The sequence below is a fragment of the Rissa tridactyla genome, chromosome 1 (assembly GCF_028500815.1).
Source record: "Rissa tridactyla isolate bRisTri1 chromosome 1, bRisTri1.patW.cur.20221130, whole genome shotgun sequence".
Lineage (NCBI taxonomy): Eukaryota > Metazoa > Chordata > Aves > Charadriiformes > Laridae > Rissa > Rissa tridactyla.
This window is the reverse complement of record NC_071466.1, coordinates 50,398,072-50,423,596: the sequence shown is the minus strand read 5'-3', so window position 1 is coordinate 50,423,596 and position 25,525 is coordinate 50,398,072. Positions and strand designations below refer to the sequence as shown.

The 25,525-nt window shown below is 42.1% G+C and overlaps 1 protein-coding gene across 4 annotated transcripts in view; it reads left to right on the top strand.

Moving 5' to 3' along the window:
• Positions 1–14,079: 14,079 nt before the first annotated feature.
• Positions 14,080–25,525, top strand: part of RBM26 (RNA binding motif protein 26) — a 57,386-nt gene continuing 45,940 nt past the window's right edge. For 2 of the 4 annotated variants that reach the window (XM_054189108.1, XM_054189107.1), the window contains exon 1: positions 14,081–14,614. In XM_054189108.1, the coding sequence (XP_054045083.1) occupies positions 14,544–14,614 (71 nt within the window). In that variant the 5' untranslated portion in view covers positions 14,081–14,543. Of the gene's footprint in view, positions 14,615–25,525 lie in introns of all 4 variants that reach the window. The other 2 variants (XM_054189110.1, XM_054189109.1) reach the window with 2 other exon arrangements.

The following is a 25,525-nucleotide window of genomic DNA, read 5'->3' as shown; positions in this document are numbered from 1 at the left end:
AGAGGGATGGGCACCCTTTGGCCAGGCATGCTTACCTGGATGGGCTGGGGCAGGGTGCCGTCCTGGCTGCAGAGAGCTGCCAGAGGCCGGCCGAAAAGAGCCCCGCTGCTGCCAGAGCCCGATGGCTTGGGCTCCTCGGCAGCCGCCGAGGTCCCTCTCTGGGCAAAGGGCCACGGCAGACGCATCCTCCACCTCCCGCGGGTCCCACCTGCTGTCAAGGAAAAGAGAGCAAAGAGATGTGGAGGAGAAGCGCCAGGCGAGCACTCCTGGATGCTCTCAGCTCTGTCCCCTTCGCTGCCCAAATCAAGGGAGAGATGTCCTTTGGGAAGGAGGGGCCCTGAGGGCTCAGCTCTCTCCTGCCACAGAGCCATGGGGATGGACATGCCCGGCAGGAAAGGCAGCAGCAGCCCCGGTGCAGCACGAGTGGCCGCCTGCGAGAGGAGAAGGGCCGTCCCGTCCCCACCTTCTCTAAACTCACCAGCCGCGTGGCCAAGTCCACCTTGGTGGCCAGAGGGGACGGGAGGTGGCTGCTGCTTGGGACCAGCCTGCAAGAGATGCGCTGCACTCAGCGGGCAGCCCCGCAGCAGACAGGGCCCCCGGCGAGCTGCATCAGCCCTGGACGTGTGTGAGAGGTGGAGATGGCCGAGACTGCAGCCCGGGCGATCCTCATCTCTGCCTGGCCCTGGACCAGCCTCTCCAGGCTGCTGGCACGGACTGTCGTCGCCTGGGCAAGGGGCAAAGAGCGGAAGGTGAGAAGCCATGCAGCTGCTGCTGGGCTGGAGCAGGCTGTGGGGGCAGAGCGGGAACGGGAGGGACACTCACAGGATTGCGGCGTCTCAGCTCCTTCAGCAGGAGCTTGAGGGAGGGCAGCAGGGTGACGCGGGCTCCCTCCACTCCTTCTGGTGGCCTGTGTGCGGGGAAAGGGCAGAGAAAGAGCTGTGTGAGACCCAAGCCGCCTTGTCCCTCTCCTGCCCGCCCGGGGAGCACTCCCAAGCTGCCCCGAAGCAGCCGGGGAGCGTGTGGCGGTGGAGCGGAGAGCAGGGGCAATGGTGAGGCCGGGGCTGGGCAGGCGTTGGCTGGACACAGCTGGGCGAAGCAGCTGCGCCAGCTGTGCCCGCTGGAGAGGTGCCCGCAGCCATGGGGGCACCTCTCCCCAGCTGGGCAGCGGTGTTTCGGCACGGTCCGGCTGCGCCTGGAGCATCCCCCCGCGCTGTGAGCCCAGCTCTTACCCAGCGTCCTCCTGACAGTGCTTTTTGGAACCGGGAGCCTTTTGTCGGCAGCCTCACGTGGGCCAGCTGGGCACTGTTGTGACCCCCACAGCTGTGTCCCATGTGAGGATTCCCCTGCCCTTGTGAAGATGGGACAAGTGAACTGCTGCCACGGCTCCAGGTGAGCTCCTGCCATGGCTCGGGGACACGCCGGCACAGTGGGGCCCCGCAGCAGCCGCCTTGCTCATCATGCCCAATGCCGTCTGCTCCGCAGGGACGACCCGGAGCCCATGCAGCAGGGCCTGCCTGCCGGAGCAGCACCCGAGCCGCTGCAGCGGCAGCGCGTGCGGGCGACCCAGGGCCGGCGCACGAGGACCAGGGACCTCCTCCTCTTCCGGGACTCACTGGCCATCGCCAAGGCCAAGTAAGTCTGACAGAGCCCAGCTGCCTTTCCTCCCGAAAGCCGGTAAAGTCGGCTTTCTCGGTAAAGCCGAGTCCAGCATTGTGATGGCATCGATGGCAGAAGAGGGGGGTGGTGTCGGGGGAGGGGCACCGGGGGGCTCTCCCCGGTATAGAATCATAGAATCGTGGAATCATAGGATGATAGAATGGCTTGGGTTGGAAGGGTCCTTAAAGACCATCTAGTTCCAAGCTCCCTGCCATGGGCAGGGACACCTCCCACTAGACCAGGCTGCTCAAAGCCCCATCGAGCCTGGTCTTGAACACTTCCGGGGAAGGGGCAGCCCCAACTTTTACTGGGGAAACCCATTCCAGCGCCTCACCACCCTCACAGTAAAGAATTTCTTCCTAATATCTAATGTAAATTTCCCCTCTCTCAGTTTAAAAACAGTTAGCCCTCGTCCTATTGCTACACTCCCTCATAAAGAGTCCCTCCCCATCTCTCCTGTAGGCCCCCTTTAGGTACTGAAATGCCGCCCTATGGTCTCCCCGGTGAGCCTTGTCCAGTTGAATAACCCCAACTCTCTCATCCTGTCTTCATAGGAGAGGTGTTCCAGCCCTCTGATTATTCTTCATGGCCCTCCTCTGGACCATGTGGTTGGCCCTCTCTTGTAGACCCTAGCCTCTAAAACATGGAGGGGTAACTCCATGACACAGAGTGACCAGAACAGTTGAGTTTCTGAGCACCTTTGAACCTGTATTTTTCGATTCCTCCTTCCCATCAGCACTTGGCATCACCACTTCACCCTGCAAGAGCAAGGCAAGATCACGGTCAGGACCCAAACAGAAGTCTGGACCTTCTTGTCACTCAACATTTGAGCACAGAGCCAGTGGGAAGGTAGAGGAGATGAAAGGATGATCGGGACCTTTCTCTGTGCAGGATGTTTGTTCCCTAATAGCCTGTTTGTTCCAATAATGATAGCTGCCCTTCTGAGGCAGACAAGACTTTGAAAGGACTTGAAATGAATAAGTTGCTATTTCACAAGTGGAATATACTTTTGGTAACTCCTACAATAATTTGACGTAGGTATATGTAGGAGAATACATGGTATAAATCCAACCACAGCTTTTGCAAGTGATCACGGGTTGCTGCTTTAGAGTGGAAAAGCAGCCGAGCCCTCTTGTACATGACAGCAGTGAGATTCGTGTTCCGTTCTTTGCACACAAGCTACTTGGTGGGGTGGTGGCCAACCGTCTGGGTGACTTTGGACTTCTGGAAGTTCTGCTGCTTTCTTGACACTGCAGAGAAACCAAAGCACCTTCCAAAAAGCAGCCATGGGTATTTCTAGCTTCTCAGGAGACACTCTGGCTGAGGTGGGAAGGGCTGCTCTTTACCCTTCTAAAAGCTTCAGAAGCCCAAACGCATGCTGACATTTGTTCTGCCTCCAGTTACAATAGCAACCAATGGGTGCTGTGGCTTGAGGGGCTCCCTGTGATATTACTGGTGATGGTGGCCTTAGACAGAGAAGTGTTACTTAACAACAATTAAAGCTACATTCTAAAAATTGTTTTTCCTGCTGCCTGGCCATTTATTTTGAAGCCTTTCCGAAGGACAGCTAGGGCGGGTCCATCACAAATCGTTGCTGTAGTAGAAGCGGACAGTCGGGGCTCTTGTCGCTGCTGTGCTTGCTGCTGCCACAAGTGCAGTGGCTGACCTGACTGCGGCCAGCGGGGTCATCTCCTCTTCAGAAGGAACAAAACATGAAACAGAAAACGGAAAAAGCAAAGTTAGTGGCTGAGCAATTTGTTGTACCAGAAGAACCTAGAGCTGAGCTTGATCTCTATAAACGCCATAGCTAAGTACCCTTGGACTCTCTAAATGAAAATACATAAACATAGAGCTGGGGAAATGTGGCTTTTTTTTGATTTATCAGGAAGAGATCGCGTGGAAATTAAAAAGTAGAAATTCATGAAGGAAGGATAATTTAGTCTGCCCATCACCTAAAAATGTAGCATCGGTTCTATATAACTGATGTTTTATATTGTTCTCTGGGTTGAAAGACTGTAATTTCTGGGTTAGAATAGAATAGAATAGAATAGAATAGAATAGAATAGAATAGAATAGACTATTTCAGTTGGAAGGGATGTACAACGATCATCTAGTCCAACTGCCTCACCACTTTAGGACTGACCAAAAGTTAAAACATATTATTAAGGGCATTGCCCAAATGCCTCTTAAACATTGACAGGCTTGGGGCATCGACTGCCCCTCTACAAAGACTGTTACAGTGTTTGATCACCCTCTTGGTAAAGAAATGTTTCCTAATGCCAAGTCTGAACCTCCCCTGATGCAGCTTTGAACCATTCCAATGTGTCCTGTCTCTCTAGAACTACATGAAAGGAGGTTGTAGAGAAGTGGCGGTCAGTCTCTTCTCCGAAGTAACAGGTGACAGGACAAGAGGAAACATCCTCAAGTTGCACCAGGGGAGGCTTAGATTGGATATTAGGAAAAAACTTTACACTGAAAGGGTTATCAAGCATTGGAACAGGCTGTCCAGGGAAATGGTTGAGGCACCATCCCTGGAGGCATTTAAAAGACAGGTAGACGTAGTGCTTAGAGATATGGTTTAGTGATGGTTTTTGTCAGAGTTAGGTTGATGGCTGTACTAGATGATCTGAAAGGTCCCTTCCAACCTATGAAATTCTATGATTCTTTGGATCCCAAGTAGAAGCAATCAGCACTTCCCTCTCCACTTCACCTCCTCAGAAAGCTGTAGAGAGCAACGTTGTCGCCCCTCAGCCTCCTTCTCTCCAAACTAAAACCCAGAGTCCTGAGCTTCTCCTCGTAGGACATTCCTTCCAGCCTTTTCACCAGTTTTGTTGCCCTTCTCTGGATGCACTCAAGTACCTTAACACTGTGGGGCCCAGGACTGCACACACCACTCAAGGTGAGGCCGTACCTATGCTAAATGCAGTGGGATAATCAATTCTTTGGCCAGCAGTTTGTACTGTGTTTGATGCACCCCAGGATGTGGTTTGCCTTCTTGGCTGCCAGGGCACACTGCTGACTCATTGAGCCTGCTCTCGACCAGCGCTCCCAGACCCCTTTCTGCCGGGCTGCTCTCCACCCACCTCTCCCCCAATTTATACTTGTGTCCAGTGTTACTCTGTCCCATGTGCATAATTTGGCATTTATTCTTGTTAGATTTTATGCCACTGATGATTGCCCAATGCTCCAGTCTATCTAGATCCCTCTGCAAGGCTTCTTGTTCCTTGAGAGTCAACAGCACCTCCCAGTTTAGGATCATCAGCAAACTTACTAGGGGTCCTGGTAGTACAATCTGTAGAGAAAAATGACCTCTGGAACAGGACCTGTTAGTCTAGAAATAACCACAGACTCCTGGAGTTGGTCTCCTCAGTCTACAGCATTGGCTGATACTGTGCAAAGAGGGAAGGACCAGGGCTTGGTCTGTTGTGACCCATTGAGCTTCTGGGTTGTGTCTCTATCATGTCTTTGATGACAATGACTTCTGTGCCAGCTGCCAGAATATGCATTTCCATGTTCTGTCACATTTTGAATTTGATAAGGTTTGTGGCTTTCTCTCTCTAATGAGAAATTACAGGAGAATTACTGCCTGTCAGCTCAGCAGAGTACCCAGTACTTCTCAAATGGGGACCACTACTGGTGGGGTCCTTTTACCAAAGGATTGTATTGTGAGCACAGGAGTCTCCAAATGCCCACTTCTGCCCACCAGAAAGCCCTCCATCTTACTGAGATTTAACAGGTTATTCTCCATCAATATAGTGGCTAACACAACCGTTCTTTGGTTACAGGGCATACCCTTCAGCCTGACAATTCTTAATAGGCATTTACAAATCCTTTCCCCTTCTGTGGGGTTCTGTGTACTTTGTTTCTGTTAGGTTTTCTTTCTTCTTTTTTTTTTTCTGGTTTTTTTTGGTAATCTTTCAATGGTAAAATTTGGAAATTTTCAACCGAATTCAATCACTATGGCAGCAGGGCTATCCTAGGGATGAATATGCTCAGTTAAAAGATTCCTGAAGTTCTATTGGCTTCAACAGAACTACGCTAAGATATAAACTTTTGAATTTGTGAGCGTGACCACCCTGTAGTGTCAGCACAGGAATATGTGCTCAAAATATAATACATTCAGTAGCATATCCAGAATACAGTATAAGTAGTATTCACCCTATCTTATTTCAGTGCCCACCAAAATAATTCTATTTGTGGAGTTTTCCTGAGTTAATGCCTTTAGGACCTGAAGTTTAAACCTAGTCAATAGGATCTATAAGATTAATTTCAAGTGCAAATAAACATCACTAATAATCTGACCACCCACAAGCAGTTCTGCAAAGAACACTGACTCTAGGAAGAGATCTGAAGGAACACGTATGCTACTATTCAGAAGACAGATGTTGGCATGCAAGGAAATAAGAAAAAAAAGCTAGTTTCATTTAAATCTATCACAAAATCTACTTACACTTCCATGAGAAAAAACTCACTGGTTAAGCTTCTATTCTTTTACCGGAGCTGTAATTTATCTCACTGGGAGTAGCAAAAGGACCAAAGTTTGAAGAGCAAGTGCAGTATTTAACTACGCTTATCCAAGAGGACAAGACCAAGTTCATAATGCCACACATCCCTTGCAAATGCACACTTTTGGGAAGAGCAATCCACAGATGACCTTGGGCCCTGCTCTCACAAATCCCACACAGAAGCCAGTTTAGGGAGAACCAAAGGCATATGAGTGAATCACTTCTCAGTACCACAAAGTCATCACACTGATTATAAATTTTAATTTTATTCAGGGAATTCTTAAAAATGCTTCACACAAGTCCTGCTGCAGGGAAGCAGCGCGACTCTCCTATATCAACAGATTAAGTAGTAAAAATGATTATCAGGGTGCAACAAGGCACCTTCTGATAACTTTCACTACAAAGTCAGGAGCATCTAAGTTGTATGAGAAATTATAACAACTGAGAAATATAAGAAATGACAGATGGGAGATATGAAAAGTTCTAACAACTACTATTAAAAAGTTTACTATTAAAAAGAATTTGTGTGTGCTTTGTGTCTTTAAAATAACGTTTTTAATATCTGAATATATCTGAAAATTACTGAGTAAATATATGATCTGAAGTTAGAATACAAATATGCTTAAAGACACTTTCTAATATTAATTAGACCAAAGTGAAGCAAGCTTTTCTATCATATTTGGATTCTGATAAACTTCACCTTCCTCAGTGGCTTCAGATGAAAATGCAAAAAAACTCTGTAAAAGGCGTTCAAAATGTTAAAATGCTATACCAGCCATTCATAAAATTGCAAACTTTTTTTTTTTTTTTTTTGCTTGGTAAGAATTGATGAAAATACCCGGTTCTTAATTCCCCTTCATTAAATCTTATTTAAAAATCTTATTAAAAAAAGAAAACTTAAAAAAAAAAAAAAGAAGGAAAAAAGTATTCTACAATACCTCCTCTAAAAATAGATGTAGCGATTTTCCTCTGTGAAATAATCCAAGTCGCCTCTACGACATGGCCAAGAAGAAATAATGTCTGTGCTCCCCCTCCTGGCTCTGCGGCAGCGTTGACCTAAGCGAATCCTGACCGCGCTGACACAAGGGCTGAGGCCCGCAGGACACCGAGAGAACAAAATCCTCACGCACCGCCCTGTTTCAGCTTCCTTAAAGAGGAAAATCAAACGTTGCTTCAAATGGAAATTAAAACAGTTATAAAAGTATTTTACTTCCAGATTTCCTGAAAGTGTTTTCCAAGATCTGACAGTTGAGAAATATAAAATTGCCTTGCACAATGGACGCCGGCGCTTTTTCGATGTTTGTAACACGGCAGTAATGTTCAATAATCCAAGCAGTTAGAGAAATCCTGATCCCTGCGGTGGGCAATCTGAAAACTTTAAAATAATAACTTCTCTAACAAATTGTTCACAGAGAAGATTTAAATAACCTTTTTAATGCTAAATTTAGATCCTTTTTAATTGTCTAATTGTAAGCCAAATAACTCATCCAAAACAAACAGTAACAGAAATGAAATCAGATAGCCTCGTCCTCTCAGGAGTGATTTATTTGTATATTTCTGTAGGAAGAACTCGTACAACCAAGACTTCGCGGCTTCACCATAAGTGATTCCATACACAGTGGTCTACTTTGAAGAAGAATAGATAGCATAAACAACACAACTTTCACCTCAAATATGATAGAAGGTAGCCTTTAAAATTCTTTGGCAGTGTTTCTAATACATTGAACATGGAGCTCTCACATCGGTCGTATGAAGCCATCCTTGCTGGGTTAGTCACGTGGCCTGTCAGAGCTGTCATTAACAATGGCTGGCACTTAGTTTTAACTGAAAGGACTATTTATTTAGAATTAAAATTAAATTAGTGGTTTCAAGATAAATGGGTAAAGTACATTCTGCCCCTTGCAATTATTCTTTTCATTTACTACAAGTTCGATGATGATCTTAGATAGATGAGCCATCTCAGAGGCAAAGGAGGTTCATACCGTGGCTCGGGAAAGCCTTACCCCTGGCACGGTGCATCCTGCACAAAGACTGGCTCGGAAAAATAATTTGTCTCTACGCTTGTTCAATTTAACGGGAAGGTGGGCTGGGGATAAGGGGTAGCAGGAAGGGTAAAATCAAGATCCTGCTTGCCTCCTCCTGTGGTTTTTGTATGAGAAACATCTGAAACAGAAAGGATACTGCGTCTTTTATTTCTGTATGGGATTTGCATAGCAAAATATACTAGAAAGCACCAACTCAAAATCTGCCACTCCAGGAGTCAATAGTCCACGTGCTGTGCAATGTGGCCCAAAACTCTAGGCTTATGGCCAAAAATGGTGCAGAGCTGATGTAGAAGATGCACGGCAGACAGGAGTTTGTAAATAACATTTGGGATGGATCTACTTAATTACTTGGAAGCCAGTCTCTCTCCCCCACACACAGGGCAGGTGCTTCATGACACGAAAGCTGCGACCGCGGTGCCGTCATCAGCGTCACAGCTGCCTCCAGCCTCTGCTGGGCTCACAGAGCCACCGTGTTCTTGCAAGGCACAGGAGCCTTGCTGCTGCCTCTGTCACAGTGGTTTGCCTGAGGGGACTGGGGAACGTGGGCGGCCGCTTACCCCCACGTGCAGGTACAAATCCATCCAGGTGTGGCTCTGCCCCGTAATCGTTGTCTCACGCAGACCAGAATGACACAGTTGGTACTTGCTGACTGCACTAAGAAGATTTCTGGAAGATGAAGCTCTGCTGGATGGTGTCACAGGGGCAGAGTTATGTATGAACTATGTCTTTCCTTTCCTGCTCCACCACATTTTGGGAAGAAGAAGAGGTATTAATTACACCCTGGGCTCTTTCCCAGTCATCCTTCCCATAGGCACAAGCTGGGGCTAAGCTTAATTTTGCTGCCGTTGGCAAAGTGGAGCAATCCTGTCCCTGCACTGGTACAAGCTAACGAGCAAGTACACAACAAGCTGTCCCCGCGTTAGTACAAGCTAATGAGGTTCCACAACACAAGCATCTTGTATTACAAAATTGACCCATTTTATTTTGTAAAACATGAGGCCATTTAGAGATACACAATATAGACTTAGCATAGTGTGACTTCAGAAGCGTGATGCTGGCTGCTAAATATTCACAACTGGTAATGTCTCTATATGTAAACAATAATAACAACCACACAGTTTGTACATTTGACTTTTGACTTTAACAACTCTGACCTTGGCTTTCAAGAAAACCTGTTAAACAACTGCTATGTCAGTTCAAAAAAGCAATGCCCAATTCTATGACCTGCAATCTCAGTCTAAATGCTGTGTGTACCAGCTACGAATACTTCAAACACCTGTGGCTTTGGGACACTCTGCCAAAAGCCTTTCATAGAATCGTGGGACAGTTAAGGTTGGAAGGGACCTCTGGAGGTCATCTGGTCCAACCCCCTTGCTCCAACAGCCTTTTTCTCCATCTGTATCACCTACCTTCTTCCTGCAGCAACGCAGGAGAGATACACAACCCTATAGCTTAGGTCTGCTGTATAGAAAGACCATGGTCACAGAAAGTCATCTAACATTCACAGCATATTTCATGATTAAATTTTTCTGGTTTCAAGACTAGAGGAAGACATTCAGACCTTAAAGACCATCTGCTCTGACACCTTTTACAGGCCCCAGTTTTTAAGTGGCAATAACTCGATTTGACTGAATTCACTATTCAACAGTAAAAAAGCAAAGGACTAAACATTCACATAGACATCAATCTTTTTGAGGCACAGTCAAGTAAGAGTAACACAAAGCTGACACACTGCCCTGTTGAAGCACTAGTAGGTGTATTTATGGATAAAAGGAAGCAGTGTCTCAGCTTTCAGATGCTCGGGAATTGATAGATATTTGCTAATTGTGAAGGACCGAAGGACGAGTCTTCAGGTTTGGACCCATTCCGTGACATTATCCTCAAAACTCATATTGATGCCTCCCAAGATGAAACTCGCTATGGAGCAGACAAGGAGCATCAGGAGGAATATCATTTGACCCTTCTACACAGAGCAAAGACAGTACATCTACAGATGTACACTTACACATATATAAAGAGCAACTCACAGCAAAATCCAAAACTCAATGGAACTACAAACTAAAAATCTGAACAACATACAAAACCAGTTTTGTTCCATCAAGCCATCCTGATGCCATCCAGTTTCATCAGCCCTGCTGTTTTAGCCCATGGTCTGATGCTAGGGGCTGTGGTACGCTGCAAGGACACGGAATCCTTGATCTCCAGATCATCCACTCAGATACATCTGAGGCCTGTAATGCTTAAATACTTTTTCTGTGAGATGCTAGGGGCCCCACATCTGGAACCGGTGGATTACATCTGCTATGCAAAACCAGAATCACATTTAATACTAGTAGAAAACCTACAATCAGAGACAAACGTTTAAATCCAATTGCAAATGCAATCGCATTTTCCTAAATAAAAAAGATGAAGGATTAGAAGGATAGCCTGAAGAATTTCATAATGCCATAGACCAGTCTGGCAGCTTCAAAAAAATTAAACTCACTTAAAACAAACAAAGAAAAAAAAACACAAGAAAAAACAAACACAAACAAATAAAAAAGAATAATAATTAATCTTTTTTCTGTATGACAAACACTGACTGATGAAGGTAGCATAAGTTTGGCAAAAAGATGCATGTGCCCAAAGTTCTACAAAAAGTTCTACAGTGACTTTTTGTATTAAAAAATTTAAGGGACAAATCTGAGTTAAAAAGAGATCTATGGATATTCAAGAAAATTAAAACTTTCAAAGAAAAATCTGTAACGCTTAAAACTGCAGCTTTACACAATGACAAAGATGGTTTATAAGCAGAAGTCCAATGGCTTTGGAGAGGAGTCAGCAGAAATAAAATTGATTGATTGATATCTCTGTCTTGGCTTGAAACATTCAGCTCTCACATGAGTAGGTGGAACAATAAAAATGTGAATAAATAAATACAACCCATTATTTTTAGACATCAAAGGTCACTAAATTGAGTTAGATAAGACTACTGCAAACTAAGCGCACACCAAACCTATGAACTTTGGGAGTTATTATATATGAATACATCTATACTACTCTGAAGAACTTAAAAATGTTTTTATAAGCCAAAAGGGCTGGTAGGAATCAGTAATTCTGATCCATGAATAAATAAGGGCATTAGATTTGTATTACTTTATTAACATAACAATTTATTTCTATTTTAAGTTATTGATGTTAAAACACACTTTTTATATTAATCCATATAATATATATGTATATATTTGTATTTTTGAGATTGCTATTATTTAGTTCCCATTCAATATTTGGTATCCGTGGATCATATACATGATACAGAATATCACAAGCAGTTAGCAACAGGAACCGATTTTTTAAATGAAGGTGGTAAATTGTTGAAACCTGAGGAGAACATGTTCAATTCTTCTTTTGCCACTTTCCAGTCTTTTCAAAGATTCATTCTTTTCCTTGGTGTCTTCTTCAGGGCTTTAATTTTACAGGTAGGGATGAAATTTAGGGTATGTTTTACTTTCCCTCAGACTGTTTATGAATTTTACATTGAATAGCTACAGGAGAAACAGAAACATATTTGTCTCACAGAAATATGACACTGTAGAAGTTAATAATTACTTTGATCCTTTGTACAGATTCTCTATTATGTTGCGTTAAATGACACATGACCTTCAGGATTTTTTTCAGTTAAAGTACTGATTTCATGTGTGACTAAAGACTGATTTAACAAAAGACTATTCCTTGTGTTTTTAAAATTGTTATTAAGAACCTAAAGATGTTGTGTGTTAAATAGAAACCACGTTATGTGTAGAAGCCACTTTATATTTTAGAGGAAATGGTTTCCTCAGATCTAATAAGCAGTTTTACTTTGTATTCCTCTAATTCCTGCCATGAAATGAAATGAAAATTGCCTCAAGGATGCTACAGAACATTGCAGTCACTTCTGAAGATGTGGGATCTCAATCTTTATAATTTTCAAGATTTCAAGTCTGCAAACTGTAGGACTGGGAATGTCATCAGCTCTTATTTATTTATTATACTTACTCTGAATATTGCCCCAGAAGGGTGATAACAGCATAATTCTATAAACACAGTAATGTTCAAAAATTACCACATGTGGACAAGTCTTATCCAGTGCATAAAATGTATTCATGAAGTCCTTTTGCTGATCACAAATTTCATTTACTTACAGCACTGTGCTTCTGAATGGCAGGAAAGCAGTTTAGAAATAAAATGTCAAACACAGAGAAGTTGCTACCATGATTATATCCATACATTTTATGTGGGGAAGATTTAGAGGCTGTGTTTTCTTGCTGGCCGTTGCATATTCAAGGATCAAAGGTAGTTACAATGATGAGAGTGAAGTGGACTGACACAGTGCTTGCCTGAATTATTTCCACTAGACACTGGCTTTTGCAAAGGATTAAGAGCCAGATTCAAAAACAAATTTAGATTCTTATCACAATGCCTAATTTCTGTGTGACTGTCCCTTCAAAGACCCATCAGAATCCCAAGCTTAGTGACCCTTTGTACGTGTTCAGGGGGAGTTAACTTCCAAGTTGCTGACTGTGAGCCAAGGACTTCTTAGATGTCTACAGAACAGTCTCCACAGAATTTCAGGCTCTGGTGATTTTCTGTCTACTGACCTGATGTGCTGTTCACTCTCCACTATGTGAGGAAACCAAAGCATATCTTGTAATTGGGAAGTCCTCACTGAAGTACCTACTAAGCTGGCAGTTTATTTGGTTGGCTTGACAGACTCTCACGTTTTCAACCAACTTTCAAGGATGATAATCAAGCCACAAATAATTGCGTGCAGGCAGCCATAGCCTCCTCCAGCTCTTATTTAGCTGTCTCAGATACCGGATTTCTTGGCAGTGTCTCTGCTGAGGTTAAGTGCTTCCCTGCGGCATGAAAAATTGTAGGGATACTGCTATTATCCCGATTCCGTTGTGACAAAGGTAGGACTTCAGGATATTCATAATTTGACAGGTCAGCCAAGACCACCATTGCCATTTAATCTTAAGTGAACTACCTGAGGTTCCTCTCTACCTGAGGAAACCAGGCAGGTAGTTCAAGAGTCATCCACTCTGCCCTCCAAAAAGGCAGAGCGAACCATTTCTTTAAAATACTCACCTTTGTTCATTGACTGTGCAGAAGGGATCACTTGGGAGCTCAGGTTAAGATGCCCGCCTTTTTGAAGCCCACCAAACCGACTGAGGTAAATTCACGGTGGCCATTTCCTTTCACCGCTTCGTTACTCCAGGGTCCTGGCGAAAGCCACTGCGTCCACTCACTTTTCATGGGCAGGCCCCGCACTGGTGGGCGCAGTTTTTTTGGGGGGGCCCTGTCCATGTGCCCCACCGCCATTACCTCTGGGGGTGACTGAGCAGCCGCACGGGCTCATCTCCTCCATCAGGTCCATCTCGCAGGGCCGGGACCGGCCAGGGCACCACCATGTGCCCATCAGCGTTGGCACCTGCCGGCCCACGGCAGCCCCTCACCCCACCCCACGCGGGGCCCAGCCTATAGTCGGGAAGACACGGCAGTGTGCTGCCAACACCCATGTTTTCAGAGAAATTTTGTACTCCGATCGTTTCTAAGAAGAAATAATTTATTTTTTTCTGTCAGTTGCAAACATTTGTGGCACTTCGCGTCAAGGCAGGGAGGGAGGGAGGGACGACTCCGCTGTGCCGCCCTTTCTGCTTCTCCAGGGCGCCTTTCCTTATTGCAGCGCTTCTCCCTGCAACCCAGCAGGCCGGGGGACGGCTCTCCCCTCCCGGGAGGGCGGGACAGGCTCCTCCCAGCCGGGCCTGGGGCCGGGGCCGGGGCCGATGGTCACCACAGGCCGCGCCTCCCGCCTCCCGCCAGCCCTCGCGCGCCGCCCGTCCTCGCGAGACTCCTTATTCTCGCGACAGCGGGGCGCCGCCATCTTAGCTGCTCGCTCCCTCACTCCGCCTGGCTCTGCGGCTGAGGGGAGAGAGAGAGAGAGACCGACCGATCGAGCGGGGGGGCTGTCCGGCACGTTTCGGAGCCGCGCTCGGGGCCCGTCGGTCGCGCCGCCCTCCGCTGAGGCGGGGGAGGGGGGGAACCGCGGAGCGGCCGGACCGCGCTCCCTCGGCCCAAGGAGCGGCGAGAGCGGGGCCCGCAGGGAGCAGCAGCCGCTGCCGCCGCTCGGGTGGTTCCGCCCCCTTCGTGGCGCTGGGCCTCCGGCCCCTGCCAGGCGGCCTCTGCCGAACCGGGAGGCGGCCTCGGCGGGTGAAGGGAGGCGCGGCGGGAGCCGGGGTCCCGGCCGGCGGGGCGGCGTGGACCCCGCCGCCGTTGTTGCTGCTGCTGCCGGGGAGGCGGGAGGCCCGGGCCGCTCTGGATGGTGGTTAAAATGATCATAGAAAACTTCGAGGCGCTGAAATCCTGGCTCAGCAAAACCTTGGAGCCCATGTGAGTAGCCGCGACCCCTTCCTCTCTCTCCCGCCCCCCTCCCAAAATCAACCTCCCCTTGGAAAAGACGGGAATCCTCAGGGGAGGGAAAGGCCGTGGTGGAGAGGCCCGTGAAGGCGTCCCGGCATCTGCCCTCCCGGCGCCCTTCTTCCCCACACACACTCTCGGCCGCCTCCTCTTATGGGGGGCTGCGTCGTCCCCCCGCTCTCCCGGGGCCGTCCTCGGCTGGGAGGGAGGTAGGACCGTCTTTCTCTGGAGGATGCAGCTTCCCCCCCTAGCGACCGCCTTCGCCTTTCCCTTTGTAGCCCACGGTAAGCGAGAGATAATGTGTGTGCGTGTGCAGCTTGCTGTTCCCTGCTCTCGGCCCCCGTAAAGGACAGGTTAATAACGACGGGTCGCCGCCCCGTCCAGTGACCTTCTCTGAGAGAGCTTAGGTGCCATAGGGACGTTTTCCAGGATCCTGGGATCTTCCCAGTAGCGTTTTACGCAGATTCGTCGCACGTCGTTCTCAGTTGTTTTGAATATTGGACGCTCCCTTGTTTCTCTCCCCTTGCGCCCCGAATAAAAATTGCATCAGTAGAGCGCTTGGGAGTAGAAGCCCCAGAGAATAATTTGCCTATTTGTGAATACCTGCTTGGTCTCAAAGCATAACATTCATGTGAGTAATTGCGGCTCTTCTGCAAGTAGTCTGTGTCTTTCTTCTCTGAATGATATTTTAGTGGACCTGAGATGTGGACTTGGTTTTAAATGTTTCATCTTCTGGAAGTGTGGACATTGTAGATTAAAGCATGCATTTCGCTTGTCATTCGGAAACACCATTTTAACATGTCTGAATTAAATTGCTGGAGCTTGATTTGATTCAATAGAAAAAGAACATAGAAGTTAATTCTGGTATTAACTTTCCTTCTGAGATGTTTGGCTCCTGTCAGCTTTACTCTGATGCTGTTGAATTTTGGGGGCGGGGGTGTGTGTGCTTTGTGGCTTCTGTAGCCATTAGTTAAGTATATGTATGTACATGTATAATTCATGTGGCTTATGCTGAAATAACTTGAATAAGTTGTAAAATGCTGGAACACTTTTAGGAGAGCTTTGTTTGTGTTTTTTTTTGGGGGTGGGGTGGTGTTCTCTTTTTTCCACAGAGCCTAATCCAAACCACTGAAATAGATGAGTCTTGAACTTAATTTCAGTGGACTTTGAATTAGGTCTGCAGCAAATTACACTAAGTGCCTTTATATAAAAGGTTTGACCCTTAAGACTGTGGTAGAATTATTTTTTTTTATTATTTATAAAAAAAAAAGCATCTCCTTCTTGTAAAGGTGTAGTTTTGGGAAGGTAAATTAATATTCCTCTCAGGTCAATGTAAAGTAATATTAGAATAACAGCACATCGGTAAGGTAATAATAGAATAACAGAGCACATTATGTTCTGTGGTAATAGATCCAGCTAGTCCTCTGGTGCAGAATGCTCCCTGTTGGTCTCTGGATACTTTCTTGCATGAATATTCTGTTAATGGCAATCAGTAGTTTGATATCAGTATTTAGAGTATGGTGGTCAGGAGGCTTGGAAAAGACAATATTTGTCTTTGAAGGATCTTGTCATTTCCAAAATATATGTTGGTAATTTGAAATGATAAGTCATCAACACTTACCTCTTGGTCAGCAGCTGGAGATTGATACATTAGCTTCAAACACTTTACAAGGAGCATTTTTAAATTCTGTGAAATATGAAACTGGAAGTCCGCTGGTGGAGTTTACAGAAAGGCTTCAGTTGACTTCAAAATCCATTTATTGAGCAGATGTATTAGGCTCTTTGGATTTTACAGATCTGTATCCAGAATTAATTTATACAGTTTTTCTGGTTTTCTTGAGTTTTATGCATCAAGACCTGAAGGTTGACTTTACCAGCGAATAATAAAAGTCTCCTATTCACAATATAAAAAGTGTCAAGAGTTTGCCCAGATACTATTTTAGCTGGAAATCGTTATGGTTCTTCAGGCTTTCTCCTCAAGCTCCATTCACTAGCGATCTGTAGTATTAACTTCTTATTCTGGTAAAAAACTCAGGTTGTTCAATGTTTGTGTATTTGTTTTAATATTGCACTGTGGTATCTGCTAGTGATAATCAGCAGTTAAAGGATGAAATTGGGATTCTCAGCTTTTGTGATCAGTGCAATTTTCTGCTTTTTAGTACCAAAAGGACCAGCATGTTTCTGTTAAGTTTAATGTAGTGTGTGAGCAGTTCAAATCTGGGTTTCATGCTGGAAAACGATGTCATGGGGTAGGGAGTTGCTGACCTGGAAGATGTTGAGTTCTCTGAATTTTTAGCTTTGGGAGGAAACAAGCAAGCAGGGACTGTTAAATTCAGCTGTCATTCAGTTTTGTGCAGAGTCCTATGTAACTCCATTATTCTAGTAAATGTTGGAATTAGTGGAGAAGTATTATCGTTTCCTAGCAGTCAAATACTCTTGGAGCTGCTTCTGATCTCAGCTGCTTGAAATGTGTGCCTACAGCCATAGCTTCTGGCTGTATGAAAATTTGAGTGTGTAGTTACTTTTAAAGTTACTTCTAAAGAAGTAACTGCTGTTGGTGGACTACTAGTACAATGAGGCCTTAAGTGCTGGTCCTCTGGAGGTGTTACTGTATCCTGAAAATAATTTTTTTTGTTTTTTCCTTTTAATGAAACAAACATGCCAGCTCTTTTTATCTCATAACTCTTTCAGAAACCTTTAGGTGCAAGATAGGCAGATTAATTTCCTGCCTAGACTAAGAAACATACCACTGTATTAGACCATTATGGAGCTGTTGTCGTGGTAGTTTTAAGGAGAAAAGTGTGTTTAAGAAGATATGTAAATAAATTTTATACACATGTTCGTAGGTCTATATTTATGTGCTAGGTATGTAGAGCTGAGTAGTTAGAATATGCTTTACTTTGCAAGTTGTCTGTTTTCAAGTCACTGTCATTTTTAATAAGGATGTATAGTTTGTTCCAAAGGCCATAACACATGTGTTTCTGAAACAATGCTTCAGCACTATAAGGTGGCAATATCACTAAAGATTGTTTCATTTTATGATGAAATTTTATCTTTAAACCACTACTACTTTAAAGCATTAGCAAGAATGCTAACTTTTTAGTGTAATGAAAAAAGTGTGTTTTATAATTGTATGGACTGGATGTCATTTGGTTGTTGGATTGCTTTCACATGGTGCCTCTGGGAAACACTGTTCATAGACAAGAACGTTTGGAGGAGAGGGATGATGGAGAATTTAAGTTTTGGAATTTTTTGTTTGTTTGTGGTAGGTTGTTGGGTTTTTTTGTTTCTTTTGGACTGCTCTAATGCCTTTGGCAAAGCCTTAGTGATCCTCCATACAAACACTCCTGATCTGAGTTTGACCATGTTGCAGTGAGGCAGAAATTGAAAATGCTACCATGCTGGAGAGTTTACACAGTCCAGCTCTGCTTGAGGGGTGATATTTCTCTAGGAACTTTATATAGTTGTCTGAAGAGAGGCTGCATTTGTGGATTTGGAAAGAACTGTTTGAGCAGCTCAGGTTGGTGTACAGAGAATTGCTAAATATGCTCACAGAATCATTACAGATACATCTGTGTCAATGTAGTACCAGTGTAAACAAAGTGGCAGGAGTATTTTTGTGTGCTGTGGCTGCTCTGTATTTGACTAGAACTATCTTGTATGCTCAGCTCCAGCCAGCACTGTAAAGGAGGCATTTGTCAACAGTTGTCTTCGTTGCTTGCAGACAGCAGTATGCTTAGTTTCTAGTGTTATACACTTTTTCTTGTCCATCACATGGCTCTTGTAAAGTGTTTGAAAATTATGTTAAACTTGGAATACAACCTTATGTCTGTCACTTCTAATACCTGTTGTAACATCGTCTTCACTGAGCCATATCTATTGTGATGGATTTCTTTTCTGCAAGTCTGTTCCAGATCTTGTATAAACTGTGTGTATAATCCTTGCTGGAATATCAGGATCTGGCTTGGCAAAGTTTCGAGTAGGGATGTCTCTCTCTTGTTTTAATTTTAATTTGTTTGAACCTCTACCTATGGAAAAAAATAAGGTCTTTTGTACTAGTGCTGCACTCACCATTTTGCCTTGTAAAACATTGTAATGTTCTCCCCCTTGCCCTAATTCTTTATAGTGGAAAATTTTCTTGTTTTTAATTACTTTGTGTAAAATAAATTCAATTAAAATCTTCAGTGGCCCGCTGAATTTTACTTACAACTTGATTAAGGCTCCCATATCTAATTTTCTCCGCATCGCTGTATTTACGTTCATGTACTAAATCAAACCTGCAAGGAAGATGAAAAAATATCTAAAACAATGTTTATGCAGTATTTAGGCATACCTCATTAAAATTGAAGAATTTTTTGCATTGGTTAATTCTGCAAGTGATCATGGTATTTGTAATTACTTATGTCAGAGGGAATAAAATCCAAATAATTTAAAGAATATTTTGAGTATATCGTTAGAATATTTTGTAGTAAATAGTCAATATGTTCTGGTATTCAGTTATGGCTTCACTATTCTATTTTTGTTTGTCATGCTTTTCAGCCTTTCTTTGTTAAAGTTCATTGTATCTTTTTTGCTGTTTGGATCTTTGCTTAATTGTTAATTGGTTACTCGTTAGTCATCTTCACCTAGTTACTTAAGAAAGGTAGTGAATAGAAAAGGTTTAGCAGTGGTGTAAGGAATATGCTAATAAGCTAGGATACTGAAAGAACAGAATAAGTTAAAATGAAAAACTTTGGTATTTCTTTCTACATAGATGTGGCATGCCATCCTACCAGTAACACTCATTGACCCACCAGGTTTCACTCGTTTCCCATGAAACTTGATAAGGAAGTTCAAAAGCAGTAGATGTTTCTCTTCATTTTACTTACTCTGTTAACACTTTACATTAAGCTATTTATAACTAAGATAAATAAAGCACAGATACATGTCATTGGTATAGCCTTCTCTTAACGCTAGGTAGTTACTCTTCTACATCTCTTATGAAACTTGACAGTGTGTTCACCTGACGCATGGAGAGCTGCTGTATTTGAGAAACTGACGTTCCTAACTTAAAGTGCAGATACTGCTAAGCTTCTGTGTAAAAATACTATGATAAAATTAAAATATTAATATGGTAAGATATAGTCGAAAGCAGAAAATATAGAGGAGAAAATTATTCCTGTTACAGGAAACCTTTCTTCTTACATGGAACATAGGCAGCGAAATGGAACCCCTTGGCTGCATCGCAAATCATGGAGACGCTATGGTGATTTTTGCTTTCTGCATTGAATGTGTGTTGGACAACCAGCACGCTGACAGCTGTTCTGCCACATGAGAGTTGGCTTGCATCTAGAGGTGGCATTTTAAGCTGCTGGTTACTGGTTGCAGCTGTATGAACATGTCAGATCTGGGCCTCGTGATAATTTAGAACTGTTGTAATGACATCAGTAACTTATGTAACAGCATTAGAGGCTGCTGCATTTCTCAATATATTTCTGTTGCTTTAAGTACTGTTAAAGAGTTAATGAAAGTGAGCATTATAAGAGTAGTCCTCATCTACAGTAGCGTCTTAAGATAAAAGTTGGATCATGCTGAATGAGTCTGTCATTCATTTTACTTATTGAACACTGTAGCTTTTTGTAGTGTTTTTGGTTTTAGTAGCAACACAACAGAATGGTACAACTGCCTAAATTAGACTGGTTACTCTGCCCAATACGTGACGTACATTTTTCTGCACCCACTTAGCCCTGCAAATATGAAGCATGTCTTAGCCTTCAAACATAACCATGTCCACCTTGGTTAGTGTCAAGAACTGAGAAGTATTTTAGAGAAGTATAAATATTAATCTTTAGGCAACAAAACTAGACTCTGAAATTTAGGTTGTAAATTCCTGGGATCAGGGTACAACAAATAACGTATACCTGCATGTTATTTCCTTTACAGAAAGACCATTTGCTGCCTGGAGGAGTTCAGACATGCTTTTGTGGTTTCAATGTATTGTGGTAGATTAAATTTGTCAAGGAACTAGTTTCAGGGTTTGCAGCACCTATTTGTCTGTACATTAATTTTAAAAAATGAAAATGTAGCTTTTTAGTGTTTTAAAAAGGTAGTGTGTGTGCACTAGCTGTGTCTAAAATGAAGTCTAGATTAAGGGTCTTGGCATTAGCTTGAAAGAAAGGCAATGAAATATGTCTGAAAAGAACAAGTAGTGTTTTTGTTACAAGAAAACGTCATGGAAGTTTCTTTTCTGTCCTCATTCTTCTCCCTCCCCCAAGCACACTTTTCCCCCTAAGTAGTAACTGTGTTCATTTTGTGAAAACTGCCAGATTACAGTTTGAGAGCTTCAGCATGGGAAAGTTGAGGGTTTTTGATGTTTTTTGGTTTTTTTTTTTTTTTTCTCCAGATGGTAAAAAGGTTAGGTAACATATAGTTAAACACTAGTTATGAATATCTCCCTTAGGGAATTTGCATACATTTGCCAGACATTTTCACCAGAGGGTAGACTTTGGAATGCTAGATTTTTCTTAATAGAAAAGGCATGTAGAAAAGTATGAATTAAATTATATTGCCAAAAATCTTATAAAAATCAAATTTATTTTCTGTGTAATGGTTGAGTTGTTGTAATAACTGTAAAATTTAAGCAGCAGTTTGTTTTGCCATGGCAGTGAGATTTTTAGCAAAATAAAGGATTATCCTCTTCTTAAACTGATTTCTGTAGTGTTTACTAGAGCACCATAGTACCAGGTCTGCACCAGATACTGTAGATACTACTTCTAAAGAAATGTCCAGAAATAATTACTTTTTTAAGGCTCTAGTTCAACGTGGCTACTTTGCTTATTAGGAACTGACTTAAATGATGAATAACAGCGTGAGAAACTTCATAGCACTGGAGATACGGTTTTTTTTCTGAGGGGAAAGTATCTGGGTTTAGATGTTTCAGAGCTTGCCTCAAGCTAATTAATTAATGCTTTAAAAGGTTTCAGCTTGATGTATATGTAGGATACCTAGAATATGTATCTCTACTCATTCTGTGCTTTTGTCACGGAAAACGTTATTTGAGGAAGTCAGACTGGAGTAGGATAGGCAACATTTATAAGCTATTGAAATATGTGATTTTTATTTCAGGTATATTCTCATCAACTTCACAACTATTATTCTTGAGCCCGCTTGCCACTTTTTAATTCTTTGCATTTCTTCCTCCTTCTCTTGGTTTAAGAATTTATCAGTTGTTTTTTTTTCTTTTTTTTTTCTGTTGGTGTGAATATTCTAATGGGAGTCCTAGTGGCCTTATGTTCAGATTTACTTGATGGAGAGTTCAGGGTCCTGGTGGGGAAACATGCCCAAAGTCTTCAGTTGATAGTGGAATATTTAGTCCAACAGAGGCTTTCAGATCTGCCTTCCCTTTTGATACCTTTTACATTAAAAATACTCAAATAAGCAGCATGTTCTGTCATTCATTTTAATGTGTATTTTTGTACTGATGCTTAAACACATTCATAGGCACTAACCTGGCAAAATATGTATTCAAAGTTTGTGTTTTTCTCTCTTAAGTCTTGAGAGTTATTTACTGTGTGCTTCTATTCAGTATCTTTTAAAATGGTTTTTATGCAATATTTATGTACAAAGATTTATCTGCCTTGTTAAATTACTTTTAGCTGTTTTGGCAAAGACTCTCTCAGTATGAGCTCCGTTGTTAATAAGGGTGTTTGTATGTACATCTACCCCAGTAACATTTTTTTTGCAAACAATTTCAATAAGTATTTCACATCCTGATGCCTGTAATTGCATAGTGATTATAAAAATCAAAGTGTGTTCTCATAACATATTTAGTATTTTATATTTTAAAATATGTAAATCTGAGTATTGGAAATGGATAGATTGAGTGGTGTTTAATGAATTGCAAAGTAGTCAATTAAAAAAAAAAACTATACAGAGAAGTGAGTCCTCTTCAGTCAAATTACTTTCCCTTCTCAAACATTCATTATTTAAAAATATGTATATATAGTTAAGGTTTAAATTTACTTGTAACAACTTCAGCTTTCCTTTTCTGCTTTATTTTCTTTATTTGAAATGCTGATTTCAAATGACTGCAAAACCAGATGAGATCAGAAACAAATGATTTTGAAAGAGGGATTTTGAACTTTTCTGCAAGGTTTGTTGCAGCTGTGAACTGTTGCGCCTACAATTGCGCAAAATATTTGATTGGGTGTTACTTTACTTTTTGAAGCTTTTCTCTGGTGGACAGCAGTTGGAGGTATCCAGGTCATTTTCTGAAGAACATTTAGAGCTCTAACAAGAGAATTCTTCCATCTATGCCTGTATATTAAATACTGTTTATTAAAGCAGGGTTACAAGAGCGATCTCCCTTGTTTTATATAGAGCAGTAGACACTGACTGATAGAGTACAGACTCTTCAAAAAAGCATTACTAGAGGTAAAAACATTTAGCATTGCTAGTTAGGATCATGTATTCAGAAAGTGGGTGTAAGAAAATGTGCTGGGGTGTTTAATTGTAGCAGGCACCGGGATGTACTTGCTGCAGTGGAAATGAGTTCAGATTACATGTGCCAACTGATTTTTGTTTGTTAAAGAAATGAGAAAAGAGGGGGAGAAATTTATGTGATTACTGATGATTATTACTGCTTGCAGCATACACCTACAGAAAGTTGAGGGGATGTAGATTCAAGGTTGAGAAATGTTCTACATGTTTAAATGCATGTGAATGTTTTTCTAGTAGCCAGATTTTAGCTAAGAATGAAGTTCTGTCTAAATGTCTGTCACGCTTTTAATGCACAGATTCCATTTATGCTTAGGTCTGTGTTGTACCGCACCATTCAAATCTGTATCTAAGAACTGAAAATGAGTTTCATCCAGTGAACACTAGAATTGAAATATAAATTCTTTTTTAATTTTGAGCACAACTTACACAATTTGAAATGTGTAGGTGCTATTCTCATTTTTCTGAATTGTCAATTAAGGACCTTTCTCTATTAATCTTATAATCTGCAAGATCATACATGATATATACTGTATGATAAGTCCTTGGTCTTATCACAAATCTTTTTTTCCACAGTATCTTTTGCAGCTATCTGAAAGCGTGCCTTTCCTGTTTTCTTTAAAGTGACATCACTTAATAAAACAATGTCAACTGTAAGAGCATAAAATGCAAGACAGAGGTTTAGAAAAACTTATAAAGCTAGCTCAAAATATGTGAAAAATCCATGTATACAGCAAGCATATTGCATGTTATGCACTCACAAAGGCTGCTATTCTGTAAGAAAATACTGTCAAACTAGACAACATAAGAACTTGCTTATCAGAAAAACTCAAGGCCCTTATAAACCAGCAGATTTTGACTAAACCAAAGGATGTAGAATTCATAGACAACATTTCAGAATTCAGTTTGAATGAAAAGGTAGAGAGGAATTGCTTTGAAAAAAAGCAGCTGTCCCCCAAACAAAAGCATTAACGATAATATCCAGAACTCTTAATAGCTATGAAATACAGGCATTTTCACTCAGATCTCATGAATTCACAATTCTGTAAAGTTTTAATTTCTTTCTTACTTCGAGACCAGTTATTCCTCTCTTCCACCACTTCAAGTTGCTAGCAATTTAATTTTAGCATCACTTAAAAAAAAAATGAAGCTTTTTATGAGTCTGAAAAGCAGTAAAAGATCAGACTATAACCTTGTTAAATCTTTTTAAAATACTAGCTACAGAAACAAGCATCGTCTTCACAATAGTGTGGAGAAAACAGATCAGTTGTTTGTGGGTTTTGTCAGGCTTTGAACAACAGGTATACAAGAGGAGACCTAAGTTTCAAGTTAGTACATAAAAAAGGAAGTCAGCCTTCATCTGTGTAAAGATCATTAGCAGTTTAATTTTAAAAAGTGGAAAGAAATCACATGAAATCATACTGTCAATTTACAAAAATATTTTCTCCATCTCACTCTACCACAAAATGCATTGTATTCATTATTGCTTAATTAGCATAAATTTGAAGTAATTAATCTGTTACCATTTCTTAAAAAATAGTATTTGTTGAACAGCCAAAATAAATACAGAGTTTTAACTTGAAAGCTTGTAAGTTCTTCCTGTTGGGTACAGGGGAATTTCTGCCCTGACATATTGAATAATGGAGTTCAGTGTGATTGTTTTGCATTGTTCAGATGTGGTTGTATCTCATACAGAGTGATAAATTCTAAGACAGTGATGAATTCTAAGACAGGAGAAAGTGCTTCTGTGTTTTGGAAATTAAAAGTACATTGATGTGCATTCTTAATGAAGATATTTTCTTGAAAGTATCTTGGAGTTGGGTGGATGGGTTGAAATTCTGATGTCATTCTGGGGTGAACAATGTTGGTAAGATATCCAAAATAACCATTGATGGGAAGGGAGGAAAGCACTAATTGTTTGTTATTTTTAACAAGTTTTTTTTGTTTGATTGGATTTTGTGGTTTGTTTGCTTGTTTTATTGTTTTGTTACACCTTTTGGAGTCTAGGTGGCTTTCCAGATTTTTCATTTTCTACCCTGATCATGAAAGAGGAATTTCTTTAAACTTTAAATGAGGCTGTTCTATAGGTGCTAGGACATGGGAAATTCAAGTTCATTGCAGTAGCTAGCAGCAGTGGGGTTTTAACCTTATAGACTGACTTTTTTTTTCATTTCCACTAAGTAATTTTGAGTGCATGTGTCATCATTTCAATCAGTTGTAGCAGATTTTGAACAATGACAACTGACTTCATATGATCAGATGAGAACCAAATTTGTGGAAATTAAAGTAAAACAATTCAGCTAGTAATGTTTTATCTGATTTTTGTGGAGAACAGAAAGGAGAAGAAAAAAGAAAAGAATTGAGGATTATCATGTAAAAAGTGTCCCCTCCCCCCCCCCCTTGTTTTCC